Source organism: Nyctereutes procyonoides, unplaced genomic scaffold, assembly GCF_905146905.1.
Source record: "Nyctereutes procyonoides isolate TBG_1078 unplaced genomic scaffold, NYPRO_anot_genome, whole genome shotgun sequence".
Lineage (NCBI taxonomy): Eukaryota > Metazoa > Chordata > Mammalia > Carnivora > Canidae > Nyctereutes > Nyctereutes procyonoides.
In genome coordinates this window covers 9,371,337-9,395,037 of record NW_026575020.1, presented here as the reverse complement: position 1 = coordinate 9,395,037, position 23,701 = coordinate 9,371,337, and the positions used below count along the sequence as shown (strand labels likewise).

The 23,701-nt window shown below is 41.6% G+C and overlaps 1 protein-coding gene across 1 annotated transcript in view; it reads left to right on the top strand.

Annotated features, from left to right (window-relative positions):
* The window catches only part of CA10 (carbonic anhydrase 10), a 475,830-nt gene that overhangs the window by 349,540 nt on the left and 102,589 nt on the right, over positions 1-23,701 (top strand). Inside the window, exon 4 of the mRNA XM_055332652.1 lies at positions 22,616-22,801. Coding sequence (XP_055188627.1) covers positions 22,616-22,801 — 186 coding nt within the window. The remainder of the gene's footprint in view (positions 1-22,615; positions 22,802-23,701) is intronic.

Below are 23,701 nucleotides of genomic sequence, written 5' to 3'. Positions count from 1 at the left end.
GCCTAATGGTGGCAAAGCCCTGCCTTCAGCTGTCCCATTCCATGAGCTTGCCATAGTTCCTGGGATATTATCTCAAGAGAAGCTGTCCACCCATTTAAAAAGACTACGAACAGGCTAAATATTAGTCATTCACATACTCTTTTCTCATTGAGTTGCCTTAACAAATGGCAGGAACAGATGGCATTCAAGACATGTTGTCATTATAAAAGTATGAAAATGTTATTTGTGTTTAAAAAAAAAATTTAAAAGAACCCGCACATCACTGCAGACTATTTTAAGAGTAGTCCTGGGAAAGCTGGTGTGGGGAAAATACTGTTCTTTGACTTTTTCCTTTTGGTCTTGCATGCCATCCATCTTCATCACTGGCCCTCTCCTTTCTGTAATCATGATAACTCTCAAAATTGAGTTCTGAGACTGGTTTGATATCCTTTTGTTCTAGAAGGAATGGGAACATTATTATGGATTGTACACCCACTATGTGCCAAGTACTAGCTACAGTACAGATTAACAGAACTCCTCTGTACTTTCTTTAATACGTAAAAATGGAATTTTACTATGGAAGTTCATGTGGCAGCAATGGAGAGGTCACTGTGGATCAGTTAAGATTTGATGTAGTGCCAGAAACTAAAATTTAGAGTCAGGGACCCTGACCTCATAAATGTCCCTACCCATGTAAGTACACAGCATCTTCCTTGCAGAAAGTTCCAGCTAGAAATTCTGGCTGGCTTGCCTTATTGTAGCTGAGCACTAAGATCAATAGAGCAATATTTTATGAAATTCAATTTATCAGAAAATTTGACGACTTAAAGATGATGGAATGTCTTATTTATTGGCAATTGTGGAAACTTCAGGAATGTTTGGCACAGTGAATGCAGAAGCCTAAAGCTGATTTGAAATTTCCTGTCCTTGAAAGAAGACAATGATGGAGAGTTGCTTTTGAAAGCTGAATCTCAATTCCAAACCTTCACAGCCATGGCACAAACAAGCCAAGAGTCTAAGCCAGAATGACAATGTCATTTGCAATGAGTTCTAAGAACCGCTTCTACCAAAGGCAAAATCAAAGCCAAACAAAAAACTAGCATAGCTTTACAAGTGGGTACAGGCTACAAAAATGTTAGCCTTTAAACTTCATCCCTTTGCCAACCTTCTCCCAAATGAAGTTGTAACTAATATCAAGTTGCAACTGAGAATCCCTGAATGCTTTCTGTCCTGTATGGGATCTGGGAACAGAGAAAGGGCACAAATGAAAACACTAAGGAAATCCAAGGAAAGCCTGTAGTTTAGTTAATAGTTGTGTATTAATGCTAACTTCTTAGCTGGGAGCAATGTACAATGGTTATGGAAGATGTGAACGTTAGGGAAAAGTGGGTAAGGGGTTACAGGAACTCTCTGTACTACCTTTGCAACTTTTCTGTAAACCTAAAATGATTCCAAAATGTAAAGTTGATTTTAAAAATTTAAGAGACTCAAATCCAGAGGTCACTGCAAGTAAGATGTGAAATATGAAAAAGGATGTGAGACCTAGAGTCTGTCCAAAGGCCTGAATATGGAGTCCCCTCTCCTCAAATTAGCTGTCTCTGTGATTGAGTTCTTAACTTGCCTGAACTTTAGTTTCTTCATCTCTAAAAATTGAGCATAATTAAACCCACTTTATATAATTATTATGATAATTAAAAGAGTGTCTAAAACAAACTTGCAGGTAGTAAATGTTCAGTGCCCATTAGTTGAATTTAATCAAAGGCCAAAACAAGGCAAGAGTCAAAGCCAAAAAAGAGGGGTTTTGGTGGTGGTGTTTTTTATAGCAGAAAATCCTTGCCAAGTCACCTCTCACAACTTCTGGACAGGCAAAAGTCTCATTTCAAGGACAGGGCAAGCTGATGAGCATTGCTGGTTATTGTCCACCAGGGACCTCTGGCAAGACTCTGCATAAAGTTGAACTTGGCACCGTCTATTTCTCACCTTAAGTAAACACCTCTAATTAATGTAAAATCATTTCAGCCCTCTGACTCATGGAAAAAAAAATTTTTTTTACAAAATTTTTTTCCAAGTTGCTTGAATTAACAGCAACCTTACTTCCCTAGGTAAGTCCCATTATAAATAGACATTACCTCTATTCCTTGCAGAAAGGGAAGGAATCCTGCAAGGGAAAGAATCCTGATTCTGTCTGTAACATATTTTTTTTTTCTTATCTCTGGTGTTGGAGAAATACATAAAAAGTAAACAAAAGTAAGCAAACTGACAGATTCATTTATCTTCTCATCTCCCTTGAAATAGATAGATTGCTAAGAAAATTAAATGTCAGTTAAGGAAATTACAGTTCAGAGAAGCTGAGCAACCTGCTCGGTACCACCCAGCTGAGAGCGGAGGAGTCAGAACTTGAGCCTGACTCCAGGAACCGTCCTGTCTCCTGCTAGATCACCTACCCACTCCACTGGAGTCAAGTTGAAGAATGCTAGTGGATTTTTCCCTCCAGAGCAGAGCTTCCCAGCATGGATGGGCAGCATGTTAGAGGATCATCCACTCCTACATATAGATTTGTGAAATTCATTCCATCTACTTCTGTCTTTATAAATCAAATAGGTACCTTTTTGCTATTGGGTGCAGATGCAGAATCAAGCCTTCCCAACATGTCTCCTTGCTCGTAACAGAGCTGCCTCTATCCAAATGGAGCCTCTTAGGGAGATACCCATTGTGCTGAAGGAGATACCCATAGTGCTGAGCTGCCCTTGGACCCATCATCACAAAGCACCCAGTTCTTCCTACAATGCATGGAAAATTGGCATGAGTTCTCAGCTCCCTTTCTTGCTTCTGAACCTGGGTCCTGCACCTATTGTTGCCCAGCACTCCTGGTTTTCAGGGGAGTCCTGTTTGCCTTACACTGAGGTCTGGATCTCACACTTGGTACTGATTACCTAGTGGTGACCTCAGTTTCATTTTTCCGGTATGATTTCCAGGACCTTCTCTTGCCTTTTCCAGGTGTCTGTCTGGCCTAAGTCATATCAGCCCTCTGAACCCTGCCCTCCCATGTTCCTGACTTTCCTGCTGGATTGCCTGAGCCCAAGATACACACACACACACACACACACACACACACACACATACACACGGAGGAACTGCCTGACTTGCAAGGGCTCATTAGCATTAAATGCCAAGTTTCAGGAATAACCAGCCTTCTTGGTTACAAGTAAATCGGAAATTGCTGCATTAATGCAGTAATGGAAATATAATGAAGGAATTTATTGTCCCTGAAAGACACTCTCTGCCACACAAACCCCATAGCGCATCCAGACGGTAAGTACAGCTCCATGCCTCTAATTCCTCTGCCCCACAATTATCTCGGGAGGACCGTGACCCTGCAGTTCTTCCTATTAAAAGTATATTTCCTTACAAAATGAACTGTGCTTTATTGAATCGCATCATTTTGATCACTGGAAATTGACATATTGGGCTCATTAGCCAGGAAGTTGGATAGTTAATTTATGAGGCTTCCTCGGAGGCTGTCCCAGACCACTCATCGAGGGATCTAAACAGCCCATGATAAGATGGAAGAAAGTTACCCTGGCAGAGTTGCATTATTTTTCTCTCATTACAGAGATAATGAACAGCAAACTTCCCTGGTACAGATACCACTTCTCACTCCTTGCCTCCCCCCACCTCAAAATGATTTTGCTTTATCGCAACCCGATACCATTTGATGGGCAAACAGTCTTATTCTGCTCATTAGCACCGTTTTTCGTTTAAAATGCTCCAACTGCTGAGATGAAAAGGCAATCTGAGTCTTTGCCTTTATCTTTAATATTTAAAACTGTTCACACAACCTTTTAAAAATCAAATATTGATGCTGCTACCTGTTGTTCTTCAAAGTGGAGCAATTATACTGCAGGCCCTTCTCGGCAAGCCTGTCTTTATTAGAAATGAGGATGGGGATGTTAAGGAGGCATTTCTTTCCCTCTCCGTGGCCTCCTTCCACCCAGGATGGGAAGCGGGGAAGAGCGCTTGGCTCTCATTAAAGGAATGTGCTGAGGCAGCCACCCGGTCGTGGGAGGGCTGGCAAGGGATGCGGAGATGCAAGGAGCATCCTCAGAGTAGATTTTGCAGAGTGGTCCAGCGCCCTTGGAGCTATAGAGCTTCCTAGGCTCTCGGCCAGCTTGCCCACAGGAGGCCGGCTTCCTTGAACCTTTACTACCTGGATTCCTGGGGACCCGCAGGTCTGGACGATGGAATGGTTCCGCACTGCCCTCTAGTGGCTGAGCCCAGAGGTAAGCAGCAGAACGCGGCCCTCCGCTGCGTTCAGCACTCAGGGAGCACCTGCCCTGTGCCAGGGACTGGGGATATTGAGCTGAGCGAGACACACAGCCTATCCTCAAATTCCTCATCGTCCTTAGAGGAGACAAACACATAGGCAAATAATTACAAAGCAGTGCGTGCGTGTTATTACACACAAACACATTCAGAATGCCGTGGCAGCACAAGGAAACATCACCACCCCGCGTGCGGGGTCTCAGGGGACCCTGAAAAGGTGACCTGGAGGGATGAGGAGGGGGCTTGCCAAGCAGAGGAAAAGGAGACATAGCTCGGGGCCTGATTGGGAAGGGCCAGGACAAGACTGAAAGGGTGAGCAGTTAGGAGACAGTAAGAGTCCAGTTGAGGTACTAGGTGCTGTCAGTTTTTAAGAGGCACATTTTCTCTTCACGTTTAAACATCTCTTTGGGATGCCTCCTACAAATGGTGGTGTGTCACTTGTAGTGTTTTTCTCTTTTCATGGTGGGGCATAAAATCACCGTGCATTTTACAATCTCTCACATCTGATATTTGAGGAAATACAGTAAAGTAAGGGCTTAAATTAGGCAGTGGTTGGGGAGATGGAGACGACATGGCAGGACAGCATAAAGTAAAGGGACAGAAGAAGATGAAGCAGTGGGTCTAGAGACAGAGAGAAGAGGACAGGCTATGGAGACTTTTAGGAGGAGGGATTTTTATAATTGTTGAATGTATGTCAGAGACGAAGAAGAAGAAGGGAGATCCTCAGTGGGTGTACGTGTAAACAACTGGAAGAAACTAGGAAAAAAACAAGGTTCACTGTGAATATTTAAAGTTCTTTGACGATAGCAGGGGTATGGGGAATTACATACCATGAAGTCTCCATGAGGTCAGCTCACTGAATAAAATTCTGTGTTTTCAGTGGACCAGAATGATGGAGGCAGGATGGGAGAGGGTCTGGAAATGGAGCACATGATTTATTTCTGGCCCTTGAGGCGTAAGATTGTCTTCTGCATGTAATTTGCTCTAACTTATCTGGCAAATACACAGGCCTAATTGTACAGATAACCTGGGAGCCACTGAGTACGTTTGTCACGGATGAGTGGAAGAGGACCATTTGCTTGCCCATGCCGGATTCCCAGTGAGCTGATTCTAGGATCTTTCATAAAGACCCCCGCCCCGTGCTGCACGCACACTCCACAGCCTTCCCTCTGTAGGCATTTTACCATATTAAGGACGCAAACTGGCTCATGTAACTATTGCTTTGGAGCCATGAATTGGAATATCAGTTGCATAAAACAGAGCCACATATTTCTGAGATTTTGGTTATTGCTGTATTTATTTTCTCATCCCTAAGGTGAGATTCTAGTTGGTGCAGACAGCTACTTAATCATTTTGTTGGGCTTGTCACGGTTGCTGATTTGTAGATTTTATTCCTATAGCCAAGGATCGGGAAGAGAGAGAAGGGCATTGATGGGGTGGTAACGGCAGCGTTGGTGGACACTACCAGAAGGCAGGGGGGTACAGCTCGCTCTGATAAATGTGGCAAATCTGGGGAATCACTGTGGTAGGACAGAGCTTGACAGCAGGAAATTATTTCTTAGGAAAAGTCTCCTTTTCTAACATGATTTCACATCATTGCAGAAAGAGTAGGGCAGACATGCACTCACATCTTCCCTCCTTCACTCACTGGCTGGGCACCAAGGCAAGTCATTTCACCTCTTTCAGACCCTGGTTTTCATAATTTGTAACTCGGAGATGGTAATACACCATACTGCCCATGTTTTGCTTAAAAGTAAGCAGGATGACCTTTGTAAAGCGTCAGCGAGGAGTCTGTCACATGGCAGGTGTCTGGTACCTCCTGTCCCAGACTCCCTGTATGACCCCCATCCTGGATTGCTGGTGTCTCAATCACTCTGGAAATATGGATGGATCACTCCACTGTTCCCTTTACATGACTTGTATTTTCCCATCCTATCTTCACTGATGCCTCCCCCTACCCTAGATACCTCTGGACATCCACATCCTACCATCTCCATCTCCAAGGCCCTCTTCAGATGTCAGCTTCTATAGGAAACATCCCTGGCACTCCTGGATGGAAGTGGAAGCAGGGATTTCTCTCTCCTCAGAGCCAATAGAACAGCTCAGTGTGTGGTCCGCGTGGGCTCTTTCACAAACATTATCTCTGACACGTAGAGCCCTGTGACCTATTTACCCTAGCTGAGCCTTAGTTTCTTCATAAAAATAGTGATAATAAAAATATCTGCTTCCTGGGGCAGTGGCAAGGATCAAGTGCCTAATACATGCCCAGTGGCAGACACATAGAGCTCAATAGATGGTAGTGATGTTGACATAGTAGTAGCAATAGTATATCTAGATGCAATCTCTAGTCAGAAAATGTAATTTCCTTGGCTGCTTGTTTCTGGAAAGGATGCAGGCTGTTTCTAGAAATTGGTCTCTTTTTTCATGGTCTCCCCCGTACTGGTTAGAGGCTGCAGTTGTAAGTGGCTGCAGTGAGGAATCCAACAAAATAAATGCATCAGAGCCCTATTCGGATTTGGATTGTGAACGATGTTTATTTATCAGCTTAAGACCCTAAGCCTTCCTTCCCGGGCACAGGAAGTGTTCATTACATTTGAGAACCTCTGAGAAATACAAAGCATGTGAAAACTGGACAACAATGGAAAATCTCAAATGCACAGTCATTCAGATGACAAGACAAAGAGCTCTGGTGAATATAAAATGAGTGACCTTCCAGATGGGAAAAGGGGCGGTCTCACCTTGGGAGAAGGAAGAAGCAGTGGGATGGGAGTACTTGGGAATTCTCCCATGATCCCCCAACAAATATACCTGTGAGCAAAAGGTTTCCTACTTTTACGCATTTGTCTTCTCTGTTTATTCCACAATTTTCAGAGTCAGCCAACATCTGAGGAGGAATATTAAGAGGTTCGCCATTTAGATAATGGGACATAGTATATAAATTCCTAGTATATAGAACTAGGCCATGCTTTACTGGGTTTCAAGGTCAGTAGATTCCAACTACCCAGGTGACTGTCATTTGTCTGCTCCCATGCATGATCGCCCCATAAAATTTGTGACATGAATCACGAAGAAAGAAGGGAAGGGGGCTGCCTGGGTGGTTCAGGGGGTTAAGTGTCTGCCTTTAGCTCAGGTCATGATCCCGGGGTCCAGGGATCGAGTCCCACATCGGGCTCCCTGCTCAGTGGGGAGCCTGCTTCTCCCTCTGCTGCTCCCCCTGCTTGTGCTCTTTCACTGTCTCTCAAATATATAAATAAAATTTAAAAAAAAAAAAAGAAGAAGAAGCAAAGGGAAAGGAGAAGAGATGAGAAGAAAAGAGGAGAGAAGGGAAAAGGAGAGGGAGAGAGACCTCATAAATGGGGCCTCATCTACTTGGGTAACAGATATGTTACTGGCACTATATTCCTAATTTATCCCGGGGTCATTCAGTGCCCCTCAGAGTTGGTATTCTCAGTAGCTACCCAGTTGGCCCACTCCTTCATAGAGGTCTAATTTCATGGGGGAGAACAGATTGGAAAGGAAGACTGACCAGACTTGTCCTGTCCAATATGGTAGCTACTAACTTCATATACTTGAAATGCCTCAAGATCAAATTGAGATGTACTTTGAGTGCAAAATATATAATCCAAATTTCAAAAATGTACTGTGAAAAAAGAAAGCAAACTATCTCATTAATAATTTCTGTATAGATTGCCTGCTGAAATAATATTTGGGATATACTGTGCTAAATGAAATATATATTCTTAATGTTAATTTCATCGTGGAGTTTTTTTTAGCATAACTATTAGAAAATTTAAAATTGTAGATGTAGACTTGTTTTCTATCTCTATGGAAAGCTGCTCTAGATTGACCCCTGGGCCCACATTATAACCATTATATCACACATAGCCCAGAGTTTAGCATGAGATGTGATTATAGAGTATCTTATGTCAAAATTTTAAACTTATTTAAAAATTATTTTATTTGCATGTAGAATTGAGACAATGCAAAGGGCACAAGAAGAAAATTTAGTCTCATACCCCTGGCCCTCCTTTCCAAATTCCTCTTGATTTCTCCCCCATAAGCAAGCACCCCATTAGTGTTCTGTACACCCTTCCAGAGATATCCAAGAAATAGCACTGCCCAGTGCCTCCTCCAGTCTCCACCATTCCCTATTGTCTGCCCTGTCTCACTTATTTACATTATCTGCTGGCCACTGTGGGCATTTGAGTATGCCTTAAAGGGTGACAGTTCATGGTGGACAAGAGTCCATAAGAGCAAGGACACTGAGGAAGATAATGTTGAATGATTAATTTGAACACAAAGATGTGAGGGATGAACAAAGGGACTTACTATCTGATCATCCCCCAAACATTTGCAATTTCTAATGTCTTTGAAAAATTGGCATCAGGGATTCTAACATAACTGATGGGACCAGCTACACCCACATAAGGGAATGTTAAGAAAGTGATCTATGAGCTCTGTTGGCACCTGTGCACCACTGTGTCCCCCCCAAATGTCCCTCAAAAGGCATTTTTCCTCTTTGGAGATGAAATAACTGGAGATGGGGAGTTATTTGCCTAAAGGCTTGTGAATCAGGGATTGAATTAAATGACACTAAACTAGAAATAACTTTTCTAAGGCAAGTTTTAGTGTGTTAATTAAGGTGGCCTAACCTTGAATTTTCACGGTTTAGGGAAAACAGTGGCCTGAAGATGAATCCATTTATAGCTTACTATATGTTTAGAGAGAGTTTTAATGCTATTGTCTTTATAATTATCAAGGCAACCCTCAGAGCCTGGAGGATGGGGAAAGGATAAAGAAAGTCATTCTGTATTACTGTGACCCGCCCCCAGCATTGAATATCTGACAGAGTGGTAGAAAGAACATCAGGGGAAACTGGAAGAGCAAGATGGTGGTTTACTGAATTCCACCTAGGCTCACTGAGCAGACCAGAGGGCAGAGCTGGGAACAGGTCCCTTGATGATGCTGGGTACCACCATGTCCATTTTTTGCAACAAATAGAAACCAACCATCGTTCAAGTGCTGGGGATGCAGTAGGAGACAGGAAAGGGAAGTGTAAACATGCCTACATTATCGTTTCCCAAACTATAAATATATTTAAATACATAGGAGTGTATTCAACTCAGCTTGACTTGAGCTAGTGCATATCACTAGGGTGGACCCCCAGTGCACCAAAGGAACAGAAGAACAGAGGTTTCCATGGAGACAGTACTACTGGCCAGTCATCTGATATGATCTTGATACTGGTTGCCCTATCCAAATGGCCACTCACTACAGAGTAAAAAAAAATTGGATCCAGGCAACGAAACATGAGAGGCTTGGCAAGAAGTCTGCAGACTCTCAAAGTCCTAGTAGGCTAAGATTTAAAGCAGAAAGAGCTAGTCCAGCCAGGGAAATTGGGAAGCTAATTGTGAAGCCAACACTGAACCATGGTCACAGAGACAAAGCACAGTGAGGCAGGAGACCCATCTTTAAAGTCAAACAGTCTTTGTCCAATTTCTGACTCTTTAACCCACTCACCGTGAGACACTGGGCAGGTCACATAACTCTCCAAGTGACAGCTTTCTCATCTGGAAAGTGGGAAGACCACATCTACCTTGCAGATTTTGCGTAAGGGTTTAAAATGTTCATAAAGTACACAAGGACACATGTAAGACCAATTATTAAATGTAAATTTTGCTCATATTATTAAATTATTAAAATAATATTAAATTAACAAAGCCATTGGTTGGCAACACTGACTCAGAAGACAAGTAGTATATGGGACTCACGTCTAAAAACCCATATACCAGGAAAACTCATTCCAGACAGCACTCTCTGGGGTCCCCATCCTTGGTCAGAGACCAAGGGCTGAGGTTTAGGCAAAGGGCTTCGGTGCCAAAACCTACGTATGGCAGAATGTACCTAGCCTAATGTCGGCCCCCTGCCATGCGGTCCCTTAAGGAAGATGGAAGATAAAGGGCATTATGTTCATGTAGCCCACACGGCCAGACAGCATCCTTCACACCTGTTCTCTATTCCTCCTGTCATCCCCACCAATGCTAGCTGCGTTCAAGAGATGCTCCGTTATAGTGGTGCTGCCCAGCCATCCCTATAGAATCTGCATATCTGTTATTTCAAGAGTCAATATTGCCATGTTACATAGGGTTTTTTAAATTTTATTTATTTGAGAGAGAGAGAGATGGAGAGAGAGTGAGCATGAGCAGGGGGAGGGGCAGAAGGAGAGGGAGAAGCAGACTCCCCACTGAGCAGGGAGCCCAACACGGGGCTCGACCCCAGGATACTGGGATCATGACCTGAGCTGAAGCTTAACCAACTGATCCACCCAGGTGCCCTGGATGTTACATAGTTTTAACTCTTTTCTTAATAATAATGACAATAATAGGATTTGTATAATAAAAAGCGGAACAAGTGATTACTTCATCTGATTTTTCAACATTGACTCTAGAAGCCTGGTCTCTTCATATAGGAAAAGCAAACTGACTCAGATGGATGAGATAGAGGAAGATTGGAGTAAACTTAGCCTTGCTAAGGAAGAAACGTCTATCCGCCCTGCAGGGTTAAGAGTGGTGGGCGAGATCTTGGAAATGCTTCTTCAACCCTCCTCCACAATTCCATGTTTGGTACCTCAAAGCAGAGCTCTCCAGTCGGCTTCCATTTTGTTCCTTATCCACACCTCAGCCACTTCCTTCCTAACAGCCCCAACCCACAAACTCCAAATACTTTTCTGGTTTTTTCAAAACTACATCACCAAAAAAAAAAAAAAAAAAAAAAAAAAAAAGCCTTCTCCTAATGCTCTGTATCCTTTACTTCACTTTTATCTCTTAACAATTAATCCTTTTGATGTCTAATTATTACTCTGAAATCTTCATAGCATAAAATGTCTAGGTAAGCACTGAAAAGAGCCCTTGATCCAGATGAATGACATCACATAAATGGTATGTCCAGATGTCAGGCTGATTCTTTTCTAATTTCCTATGGGTTATGGTATTTGTGTATACATACCCAGCATTTCCACCTCAGAGTCTCTGAGTCAGTATGCTTCTGTACCTTCAGCATAAAACAATTTAGAAGAAAAATAAAAGAATAAGAGGAAGAGGATGTATGCTTCCCAGAACAAAGAACAGTGTCATCAGTTTATTTCTAGTCTTGAACCTGCCACTTACTTGCTGTGCAGTCCTGGACAAGCCTCTCAACTTCTCTTTGTCCCAGTTGTCTGGGTTTTTTGAGGAAGAGGTTGGGCTTGATTGTCTCTAAAGTTCTTTCAGCTCTAGAATCCACTCTTCAAGTCTTGCCAATCCATGTACATGCTATGCTCTAGTGAGGCCAATGAGTTGACTCCAGCTGTTTCTACCAGGTTGCTTTTTCTTACAGTGATGCCTCTGGAGTGCCCCTGTGAGCAAGCAGCCCGCTGGCTTCTTACATTCTGCCTTTACAAATCAGCCCTTTGGCATCTTGAGCTACTCTATAGGAAACCAGACTAAGTGGTGTTCTTAAATCTCTTAGGCTCACTAATTACATTCAAAGACCTATTACACACCTCAGCAGAGCGGTCAGAGATATAAAGCAGGAAGCCTTAGTTGCAATGAAAGGACACCTAATTTATACAGCCTGCTGTCACACCTTCTTCACTAACCCTTCTAGGCACTGAACCAACATTATGGGCTTGCTAGGCCAACAATAGGAGAGCGAGGATTTTCTCTGCTGCTCTGGGTCTAGAAACCACCAAGGGTATTCAGGCGCAGACTGGCCAAATTGAGCCCGTTCAGGCACATCCATGAGGACACCATCTTTGGTCTTTAAGAGTTTACCCCCAATCCCAGATGCTACTTAGAAGCTACATGATTTACCCAAAATTGTTTCCTCCAACTTCCAGATTTGTTCTCTTTCAAGAGTTGTAGACCTTGGAGTCAAACAGGCCTGGGCTGGAATTCTAACTCTCTCAATTTCTAACTCTGGAGCTATAGTTATGAGACCTTGAACCTCCATCTCCTCCTCTGTAGAATATGAATAATAACACTTTACTCATGTGTGTACTGTAAGGATTAAATGAGATAATGTTTGGGAAGGAATAAGTACAGGGCCTGGAATGAATATATATATATATATATATATATATATATATATATATATATGTAGTTACAGCTCTTGTTGTGGGTATTATGGTGATATCCATCAGCCTATTGTGTTCACTTAAAGTAGAGTGAATAATCAACTAAGACTGTATCTTAAAGGCAAGAATCCCAACACTCCTGCATTTTGAGTTTAGAAAGCTCCTAAGCCAACTCCAAATAAATAATTAAAATGAGCATTATTAAATTCTGAAATTTACAGGGTCATTAGAAATGGAGTGCAGCCTCTCATTGGTGGGCTTTGAAGTTGCTCTTTGAGACAGTGGGAAGACCATGAACTTTGATTCAGCAAGACTTCTTTTGAGCTGTAGTTCCCTTACTTGCTTCCCTCATACCCTTGAGTAGAGGTCTTAGCCTGTCTGTACCTCATTGCCTGATCTAAAAAGTGGCTAACTGTGTTCATGGGAATGCACACTTGTGCAGCCACTATGGAAGACAGTGTGGAGGTTCCTCAAAAAATTAAAAATAGAACTACCCTAGGATCCAGCATTCTCACTACTGGCCATTTACCCAACAAATATGAAAACACTAATTCAAAAAGATACATGCAACCCTATGTTTCTTGTAACATTATTTACAATAGCCAAATTATGGACGCAGCCTAAGTGTCCAATGGCAGAAGGTGTGATGTATATGTATATAATGGAATATTACTCAGCCATAAAAAAGAATGAAATCTTGCTGTTTGCAATGACATGGATGGAGCTAGAGAATATAATGCTGGATGAGATAAGGCAGTCAGAGAAAAACAAATGCTGTATCATTTCACTCATATGTGCAACTTAAGAAACAAAACAAATGAGTGAGGATAAAAAGAGAGAGAGAAAAAAACCAAAAATCAGACTCTTAACTATAGAGAACAAACAGATGGTTACCAGAGTGGAGGTAGGTGGGGGCATGGGGGGAGTAGGGGAAGGGTAGTAAAAGTACACTAATCCTGATAAGCAACTGGCTGATGTATGGAAGTGTTGAATCACTATATTGTATATCTAAAAGTAATAAAACACCATGTGTTAACTACACTGGAATTAAAATTTTAAAAAACATTGGCACAGCATCTGATACATAGTTCTCAGAATTTGTGGGTGCATTTTCCCCTGGCTTTTCTAATGAACCTTGTTGAGAATGTAGTATCTCTTCTGCCAAGTCAGATGGTCACCTCTCTCTTTTACACAATTAAGATTCTATTTCCTCTCGACTACTTCCTTTGTACTGTTAACATTTTCATTTAAGCTGTAGGGAATTATTTCTGAGTATATTACAGGAGATTTGGGTCAGGCTGCCTCAAGAGAGAATATAATGGAAACCTCACATAAGCTTTGTGTCATACCATGCAGGTGACTTTATTGAATCGGAATTTCTGAGGGTAAGGTTTACTTATGCTTGGCTGTCCTCAAGAAACACAACCCTATGAGTGTTATCTCCATTGAACCAAAAGACCTTCAATATGTTTATTTTGTGAATTAAGTCTTTTTTTTTAAAAAGTTGCACTGCCTCCTTTTTTCCCCCCATTCTAGAAATAGGAAGATAGACAACATGAGGGACTTACACCAGAATTGTCTCTGAGTTCCCTTCCAGACTTAGGGATAAGTTTACCTTATTGTGTACATAACTTCTGATAATAACAGTTAAATCACTTCTTTATGATTGTTCTGTAACTCAGATATGCTTAATTTCAAACTGGCTCTCCTTCCATATGCCTGAAGTTTGTTGAATGGTTTGGGACAATTGAAAGATGAATGGATAAAGAAGATGTGGTATATGTATACAATGGAATATTACTCAGCCATTAGAAATGACAAATACCCACCATTTGCTTCGATGTGGATGGAACTGGAGGGTATTATGCTGAGTGAAATAAGTCAATCGGAGAAGGACAAACATTATATGGTCTCATTCATTTGGGGAATATAAAAAATAATGAAAGGGAATAAAGGGGAAAGGAGAAAAAATGAGTGGGAAATATCAGAAAGGGAGACAGAACATGAAAGACTCCTAACTCTGGGAAACGAACTAGGGGTGGTGGAAGGGGAGGGGGGTGGGGGGTGGGGGTGACTGGGTGATGAGCACTGAGGTGGGCACTTGACTGGATGAGCACTGGGTATTATTCTATATGTTGGCAAATTGAACACCAATAAAAAATAAATTTATAAAAAATGGTTTGGGACAGCTGACTTTTTAAGTAAGATGGTATATATATATATATACCATCTTACTTAAAAAGTAATATAAAAGTATATATACTTTTAATTTATACTTTTAATAAAAGTATATATATATATAACATATATCATGTGTTGTGTCTAATAGTATCAATATAATGGATAAGAGCTATTAAAACATGAAGTAGCAAATGAGATGTGAAGATAAATATGATGGTTAATTTTATATGTTAATTTGTCTGGGGCACAGTGTCCAGGTATTTGGTCAAACATCATTCTGGATGCTTCTGTGAGGGTGTTTTTGGATGAGACAAACATTTAAATCCATGGACTCTGAATAAATCAGATTGCACTCCATAATGTGGGTGGGTGTACCCAGGCAGGTGAATGCCTGATTAGAACAGAAAGACTGGGCTGCCTGGAACAAGAAGGTATTTTGCAACAGATGGCCTTCAGACAGAAGCTGCAACATTGGCTCTTCTCTGGTTCTCCAGCCTAAGGCCCACCCTATAGAATTTGAACTTGCCATATACACCCCACTGATTCCTTTTCTCTGGAGAACCTAACGAATCCAATAAACAATCCCAAACACCTTGACTTTAAGCCACGGTGGGATTCCTCCACCGTCAACTCGTATTTTTAAAAAACCTGTCAAATTTCACCATTAGATAGTCAACTGTGCGATCTAAGAATTTCTAGCAATTAAAGCACAGGCTTTAGAGCCAGAGATAATGGGGGGGGGGGCGTCAAGCCCCAGCTTCCCAAGCAATGGGCTGTTGGCCTTTTGGTGGAAAATCACCAGAGGCCTAGAGGACAGGTTATGCCCTGTGGGAGGCCTCTACTACACAGGTGAGGTTAACCCACTATCCTACCATCTAAGAGGAAGCAAATGGCCTAAGTCTAATAAGTGCCACACTTGTTTGGTGCTGGGCTTGGTGAGGGAAAAATTATGAGAATGAATTAAGTTCAGATTCAGAACTTAGCATGGTATCTGACACCAAATAACCATTCAAACCAAGATGGCAGCTATTATGAACAAGATCATCGCTGGCTGTCAAAGAATCAACCATCTCTTTACCCTAAAAATACACTGGCTAAATTCATTTTCCTCTAATATAGCAGTGTCATCACAATAAAAGAGATGAGTCCATTAATAACAGGACCTAGCTAACCACGAGCTGCTGCCAACCTGTGTTTGCTGTATGAAGACATCCAATTTTACAAAATGAATAACCTGAGGTTAATATTTTGCTCTGCAAAATAATACATGGCTTTTAGATGGTTTCTAATCATCAAGATAATATTGCATGCTCCCCTCAACACATAAAGCTCCACCCTGTCTCAAACCAGTGTAAATGTCTGCAGGTGAGGAAATCAGGGGATTTCCCTGACCTACAGATTTCTCCAGGTCTTCTCCTGCATTGAACTTTAGCAGCTAAGTGTTCATTCCAGTGGTCACTCTTTACCTGAAAAAGAATCTTGCTGCATCTGCAGCTGCCTAAGTCCTGCATTCACAGACAGGAGGAGAAATCACAATTCCCCACATAGCTTCCTTCTGAAATGGGCTGAGATGCTTGCATTTCCTCATATCAAGATTGTTAGACTTGGAATCAAGAAGACCTGGCTTTGTCACCACCACCAGTTGTGTAATCCTGGAAAAGTCACCGAGCCTTCAGCAACTGCACTTTCTTCTCTTGCTTGCAAAATGATCATCACACCTTTCGCCTCATTTCACAATGGATTAAAATAAAACATACAGGAGAACCATGAAGCAGCCAGAGGGAACCGGGATCTCCCCTGCAGCTTCAACTTTTCTGTGCAACTCTGTTTCCTGGTCTGCATGAGACAACTTTTTCCAACATGCTGTGCACCAAAGTAGTTCATTGAAAACACTGTAATTAACATTACAGTTAAAATGACACTATTGGCAATGTTAATTACTACAGTGCAGATGTACCATTAGATATCATACATAATGTTGTCAAGCCTTTATTTTTAAATTAAAGTGCAACAAACCATACCCTGGCTACACAGCTTTTTTTGATTAATACAAATTAATGTTATTTCAGTGTCTAGGGAAAGGGTGGGGATAAGGGGGCATTGCATCTAGCTGTAAGAATGTATAGGCAAATGGTTGAGTTTCAGGTGGATTCTACTTCCCCTGCTCTGGTCTCTACATAGTAGAGAGTGTCAGCTCCATGAGGCAGGGTCTGTGCCTGGTTTTACTCACTGTGCCATCCTCAGCTCCTCACGCACAGTTAGAGGTGTTATTTTATGAATAACTGACAAGAGGCACGAGTGAATGAATGAAGAGAGAGCCGTGTAAGCAGGAGTGGTGAAGAAGCAGAGTGGAAGAAATAGAAGGGCTTATTCCTGATGACACTGGTTTTGCTTTGTTTCATAGTCTTTAAAATGATCCAGGGGAGGCGTGGGGCTTGGGGGGAGAGACAGAGAGGTGTGTGCTCCTGGGTGGCTCAATCCATTAAGCATCAGACCCTTGATTTCGGCTCAGGTCATGATCTCAGGGTCCTGGGATGGACCTCCAGTTGGGCTCAGCACTGTGGCATGAAGCCTACTTAAGATTCTCTCTCCCTCTCTGTCTGCCCCTCGCCCGCTTCACACACTCTCTAAACAAATAAGTAAATAAAATCCAAAATGAGGGGCAAGCAAACATCACATTGCAGAAGTCAGTGGAAGTCCTTCATTGTGATGTTTAGCACTGTATCCCACTGGGCCCTGGGAAGTGAGGAAGATTGCATGGGTCCCTCGACCTCAGCTAGGCACCCATGCGGAAGTCAAAAGGTGGGGGAGAAAGAGAATGAAAATGTTGGGCTGCTACATGTATTATTTATTTATTTCTCACAATCCACGAGAGAATTCTCCCCCAACTTTTTTTTTCCTGTGGTAAAATACACATAAAATTTGTCATATTAACTATTCTTACGTATACATTTCATGATCTTAAGTACAATCCCATGGTCCTTGGTGCATCCATCTCCAGAACTCTTCTCATCTTGCAAAACTGAAACTCTGTTCCCATTAATAACTCCCTGTTCCTCTTCCTGAAGCTCCTGAAAACCATTCCCACTTTCTCTCTCTATGACTCTGACCACTCTAGGTACCTCCTATAAGTAGAATCTATTTACATTTAAAGTAATTACTGATAAGGAAGATTTGTTCTATCATTTTGACATTTGTTCTCTATATGCCTTAGAGTTTTCTTTCCTCCGTTTTCATAGGGGATATTTTCTTATCTCTACATTATGTTTAGGGAAACTGAGGCTTCAGGAAAAATTAACCAAAGCACCTATGGTCATCAAGAGGCACATTGGGAATCATTCGACTCAAGAATCCTTGATTCTTCCACCTGCTGTGTGCCAGGATGTTTTTTTTTTAAGTCCTGGGGAAATGCAGAAAGCGTACCACATGGTCCCTGCCAATGTGCAACAATTTTCTTAGGAACATTAGACATTAGACAGCACAGATGGAAAGATTTCTAGAAGTGCAGGAAAGTCCCAGATACTTGCCTGATGGGGACAGAGCATATATCCTCTAAGAATTCAGAGCAGTGGGACACCTGGGTGGCTCAGTCTGTTAAGCATCTGCCTTCAGCTCAGGTAATGATCTGGGGTCCTGGGATCGAGCCCCAGGTTGTGCTCCCTGCTGAGTAGGGAGTCTGCTCCCTCTCTTTCTGCCCCACCCCCCTCATGCATGCTGTCTCTCAAATAGATAAATTAAATCTTTAGGAAAAAAATAATTCAGAGCAGTTCCTTTTACACTGCCTCACATACCATAGGTGCCCATGGATGTTACTGGTTGAATCTCATGGTACTATTTTTCATATCATTTGAAGAGAATTACAGAGATCCAGCTCTGCTCTTTGGGATCTACTCTCTACAGTAGATGGATGTGGCAATGGACAATAAGCACTCTAACAATGTGTATACCATTTGACACAGAATTTGCCCAGTGAAAGATCCCTGGAGTAGTAAAACTATTTATCCATAGGATACTCATTGCAGTACATTTTTGGAATAGTGAAAAAGTGAAAGGGATGTAAATATTCAACAAGCTATGTACTTTTTTTATACTGATTATGCAACCATTTCAAAGTAATATTACAGAATAGTTTAATGACCCAGAAATATTCATGTTTGTGAAAATTATATATGTAGATTTATATAATATATAATCATATGTGATATTTATGTAAACATATAAATAACAATATTGTGTTTGCATATGTAATATATAATTAGTTGTGTATAATAAATATATAGTACATAATAATTATGTAATATTTATTATTATGTTAAATAGTATGACATTCATCTATTATACTATATTATAGTATATTATATATTAATATAATTACAATTAATATAATTGATATATTAATATATAATATTATTAATATATAATGTTACAGTTAATGTTATATATAATAGTATATATTTATATACACAAACTCATATATATATGTGTGTGAAAAATCACCTATCTGATTATACAGACACATATATAAAATGAGCTTGTTAAAATATGGGTATATAGAATTATATATATGTGTTATAGTATATATAATCTTAAGAATATATATACCAAAGTATTAGTGATGATCCTTGGGTAATTGTGGAATTGTGACTTATTTTTTTTAGAGACTTTATTTATTCATGAGAGATACAGAGAGAGAGAGGCAGAGACACAGGCAGAGGGAGAAGCAGGCTCCATACGGGGAGCCTAATGTGGGACTCGATCCCAGGACTCCAGGACCATGCCCTGGGCCAAAGGCAGGCGCCAAAACCGCTGAGCCATCCAGGGATCCCCTTGTGACTTATTTTTATTGCCTTGAGTCATTCTATATCTTTCTTTTTGTTTTCTGTGTCATATTTGTTTTATTTTTGTTTTATTTTATTTTTATTTTTTTAACCATATAGAATACCTGTATATTATCTTAACAATTAGAAAAAGTAAAATTTACTTAACAGTGGATGCAATGTCAAACACAAATCTATCTTTAACCATTTTACTGCAAAGAAAATCATGAGTTGGGACGTGAAAAGAAAAAAACAAGCTCTCATGATCTCATACTGACTATATATGTATTTATTAGAGACTGGAGAATAAGAGTGAACACTGTGGGGTTATCTGGTGACAAAGAATAGATAACTTGAGAAAAAAATGGATTTATTGATGAGAGGTAAAGCATCTGAGAGAATGCAGCTCAGGCTTCATGGAGGAACTGTGAACAAAGAGACGTGAAGGTTTCTGAAGGTCAAGTGGCCGTTCTCTCTCTCAATGCACAGTTTCCTCCATCACTGTTGGCACATCTCCTTCTCTCTTCTCTCTCTCTGGTCTGACTTCCAGCTACCCAGCAGGCTGAGTCTCTGGGCCCCACGTGACTTTACAGTTCAGGTATTCAATACTGCCAGACACTCAAAAGAATTGATACCAGATTCAGGAGGGGTAAGATGAATGACTTAGCTTTTGCCCCATAACAACCTCCAAAACTTAGGGACTTGAAACACCAATTATTTAGCTCCCAAGTCATGGGTCTGTGGGCAGTTCTTCTGGTCTAGGCCAGGCTAAGCTGACCTCGGCTGGGCCAGTCAGCTGGCGGGTCAGACAGGGAATGATCAATCTGAGATGGCTTCTCCTGGGATGATGCTCTTCAGTGTGATGTCATCCCTCGGCAGGCTAGCCCAGGTTCACTGACATGGTGGTCTCAGGTCTCCAAGAAGGAGTGAGGAAATAAGCAAGGCCTCTAAAAGCCTACTCTCAGAGCACAAGTGCTGTGTTCCCTATTGGCCAAAGCAAGTGACAAAGCCAGCCCAGAGTCAGAGGTAGAGAAGCAGACCCCTTATCTTGATGGGAGCAGCTACAGGGGCATGTTGTAAAAAATGCACTTACAGGGTGGGGAAGAATTCTGGCCACTTTTGCAATCTGCCCTTTACTCTGCCAAACACCCAGGCTGACATGAACTCCATCTTGTAGCTGCAACACATTTACATTTTTCCACGTAGCCCCAGTGATTGATGTCTCAAGGGGAGAGAGAGACTGGAGACTTGTGCATACGTTTTTCACTGTTTCACCCTGGAAGTGACACCTGTCATGTCCCCTCACATCCCATGGCCAACATCAGTCACATGGGCTCCACCTTACAGCAAAATGGCAGAATAATAAGTTAGTTGAATATTAGTGGGCATTACTGTCTGCCACAGTAAGCCATCTACAGACCTATTTGATTATTCACAAGGCTAGTGTCAGAAAAGTAGAGGGGCAGGTAAGGGTAGTGCTATAGAGAAAACGTATGAAACCGTGACTAATTAAAGGTATCAGATGTTACATGAAGCCCTTAAGGAATCTCTAGGGCAGACAGCTGGGACCAAAGGAGTCAGAATAAGCAGAAAGAAAATCCAATCATCTCAGCCTCTGAGAGCCCAGAGCATTCCATTCAGACCCATTCAAAGTCTCCTTTAAGCTTTTGTTCTGCCCCCAAAAGCTAAGTGAACCCAGAAGACTAAGGCAGTAGAGTCACAGGTAGGAATCAGAGTTCTAGGATCAAGTGTTGAGAGGTGCTAAGTCAAGAAAATGAAGCTGAATATCAAGTTCAAAGAGAAAAGAAGAAAAAGGAATACCAAGCAGTAAGGTCAGCGATTTGAGAGGCTGGTGCAAGATGGAATCAGGAGTGAGGAAGAAACATAGGCAACTTGTATTCATCTCTTTAGCTTAGCACTGAGTCCATGAGCTCTGAGAAGGGATCACAGCTCACGCTTTATGCAAAGTCTAGTGGCAGGCGCAAGAGAGGGACCTAACAAAGACACACTGAACTGCACACTTGGGACTTCAGACCAGAGCCTTCAGTCTCTCATGAGGATCTGCTCCTCTTCACCCATTTTGGATTCCTTGTCTCTCATTTGGCTTTTGTGGCATCTCTTGCTTTCTCCAGTTTCTCATACCTGAGATTTTAATTTTGCAGTATCTCAACATCCCCTATGGTAATAGGGGCAAGTTATTTTTTAAGTTGTTATTTAAATTTCAGTTAGCATACACTGTAATATTAGTTCAGGTGTACACTATAGTGATTAAACACTTCCATATGTCACCTAGTGCTCATCATGACAAGCATGCTCCTTCATCCCTATCGCCTGTTCCCCCTACCCCACCCACCCACCCACTGCCCCTCCAGTAACCATTAGTTTGTTCTCTAGAGTTAAGAGTCTATTTCATGATTTGTCTCTCTCTTTTCTTCCTTTGCTCATTTGTTTTACTTCTTAAATTCCACATATGAGTGAAATCATATGGTATTTGACTTTCTCTGATTGATTCATTTTGCTTAGCCTTATATTCTCTAGCTCCATCTATGTTGTTGCAAATGTCAAGATTCCATACTTTTTTATGGCTGGTAAATATTCCATTGTATATATACGCACCACATCTTCTTTACCCATTTATCTATCAATGGATACTTGGGCTGCTTCCATAGTTTGGCTCTTGCAAATAATGCTGCTATAGACATAGGGTTGCATGTATGCCTTTGTGTTAGCATCCTTGTATCCTCTGGGTAAATATCCAGTAGTGTGATTGCTGGATCGAAGGGTAATTCTTTTTTTAACTTTTTGAGGAACCTCCATACTGTTTTGCAGAATGACTGTGCCACTTTGCATTCCCACGGACAGTGCACGAGGGTTCCTTTTTCTCCACATCCTTGCCAACACCTGTTGTTGAGAGGGACAAATTATCTTTTATACAATGGTACAATGTCCAAAATATTAGTCACAGTTTCTGAGGTCTCCTTTGAATTCCTACCTCAAATTGCTAAATGATCATGTGTTCATAAATGCGGTTAAGCCAAGTAGGACAGGAATGCCCTCGGGGTATTGCTACTCTACTCTGTATGTAGACTCAGCCTAATAGTTCCCATCCAGAGGAAGCAAAAGGCATTGGTCTCAGCACTGCTGGGTTTGGTGAGAAATGGAAAGAAGAGCCTTGCTTGACCCATTGTGCGTTGCCTTACAGGTCAGTGGGACCATGTACAACACTGGAAGACACGTGTCCCTGCGCCTAGACAAGGAGCACTTGGTCAACATATCAGGAGGGCCCATGACATACAGCCACCGGCTGGAGGAGATCCGACTACACTTTGGGAGTGAGGACAGCCAGGGTTCGGAGCACCTCCTCAACGGACAAGCCTTCTCTGGGGAGGTATGCAGAACTATTGAGGTACTAAAGTTGAGTGCCAATTAATAAGACTTGGTGCCTATTTATACCCAAGGTGAGATAACAGATGGAAATCTTTCTTTTAAATCTGTGAAATGAGAAGGTCAGTGCCTCCTTTCTCCATCTGTTTTTTGCAAGTTGACGTGGAAGTCTATAAATGTGCTTCCGCTGTTTTCGAGGGAAGGCCACAATGAAAGTGGGACTGGGTATTGCCCTCTGAGATATTGGCAGCTCTCGTGACTCATGCCTTCCAGTATCTCTGGAGCATTATTTTAATCCCAAGCCCTCACCTTTCATGCACACTTTCTCTGATACCTTGTCTGGACCATCAGCCTCCCATATGAGAGTATAGGTCTACCCCTTCGGGTAGAATGGGTCTTATTTGCACAAAACTATAGCTCACTGTGAAATAAATGTCAGGCAGGTAAATAGTCTGCCTGACTTCCTACAGAATGGAAATGTCATTGTATGTCACCATCAATGGTGAGTATCACTGTGTGCCACCATCAATCCAGATTGAGCTCAAGCCACAGCAGTGAGCCAAACCAGTTTCCATTATAGAATGAGAGCCACAGTTTAAACAGGTGTCATCTGGGTTCTGACACTTGACAAGCATGGTATAGTTAATTTGTCCTCTTACACCTGAGGGTGGTTATCAGCTAGGAGTCAGGGAGGCTTCTATGCTAAATATCCGGTTTCTGTTTAAAAATCTTCAGTAACTGATGTCAAGAAAGCTTTGAAATAACAGAAGTATGATCTCATTATTGACTTGGTCTTTTTCATTTCTCTTCAGTCAACATTATGTTTAAACCTAACGCTGTTTTTAATATAGTAAAGCCCTATACTGAGAAAGAGAGCCCGACCTTAATGAGTCCAGTGGCCAGA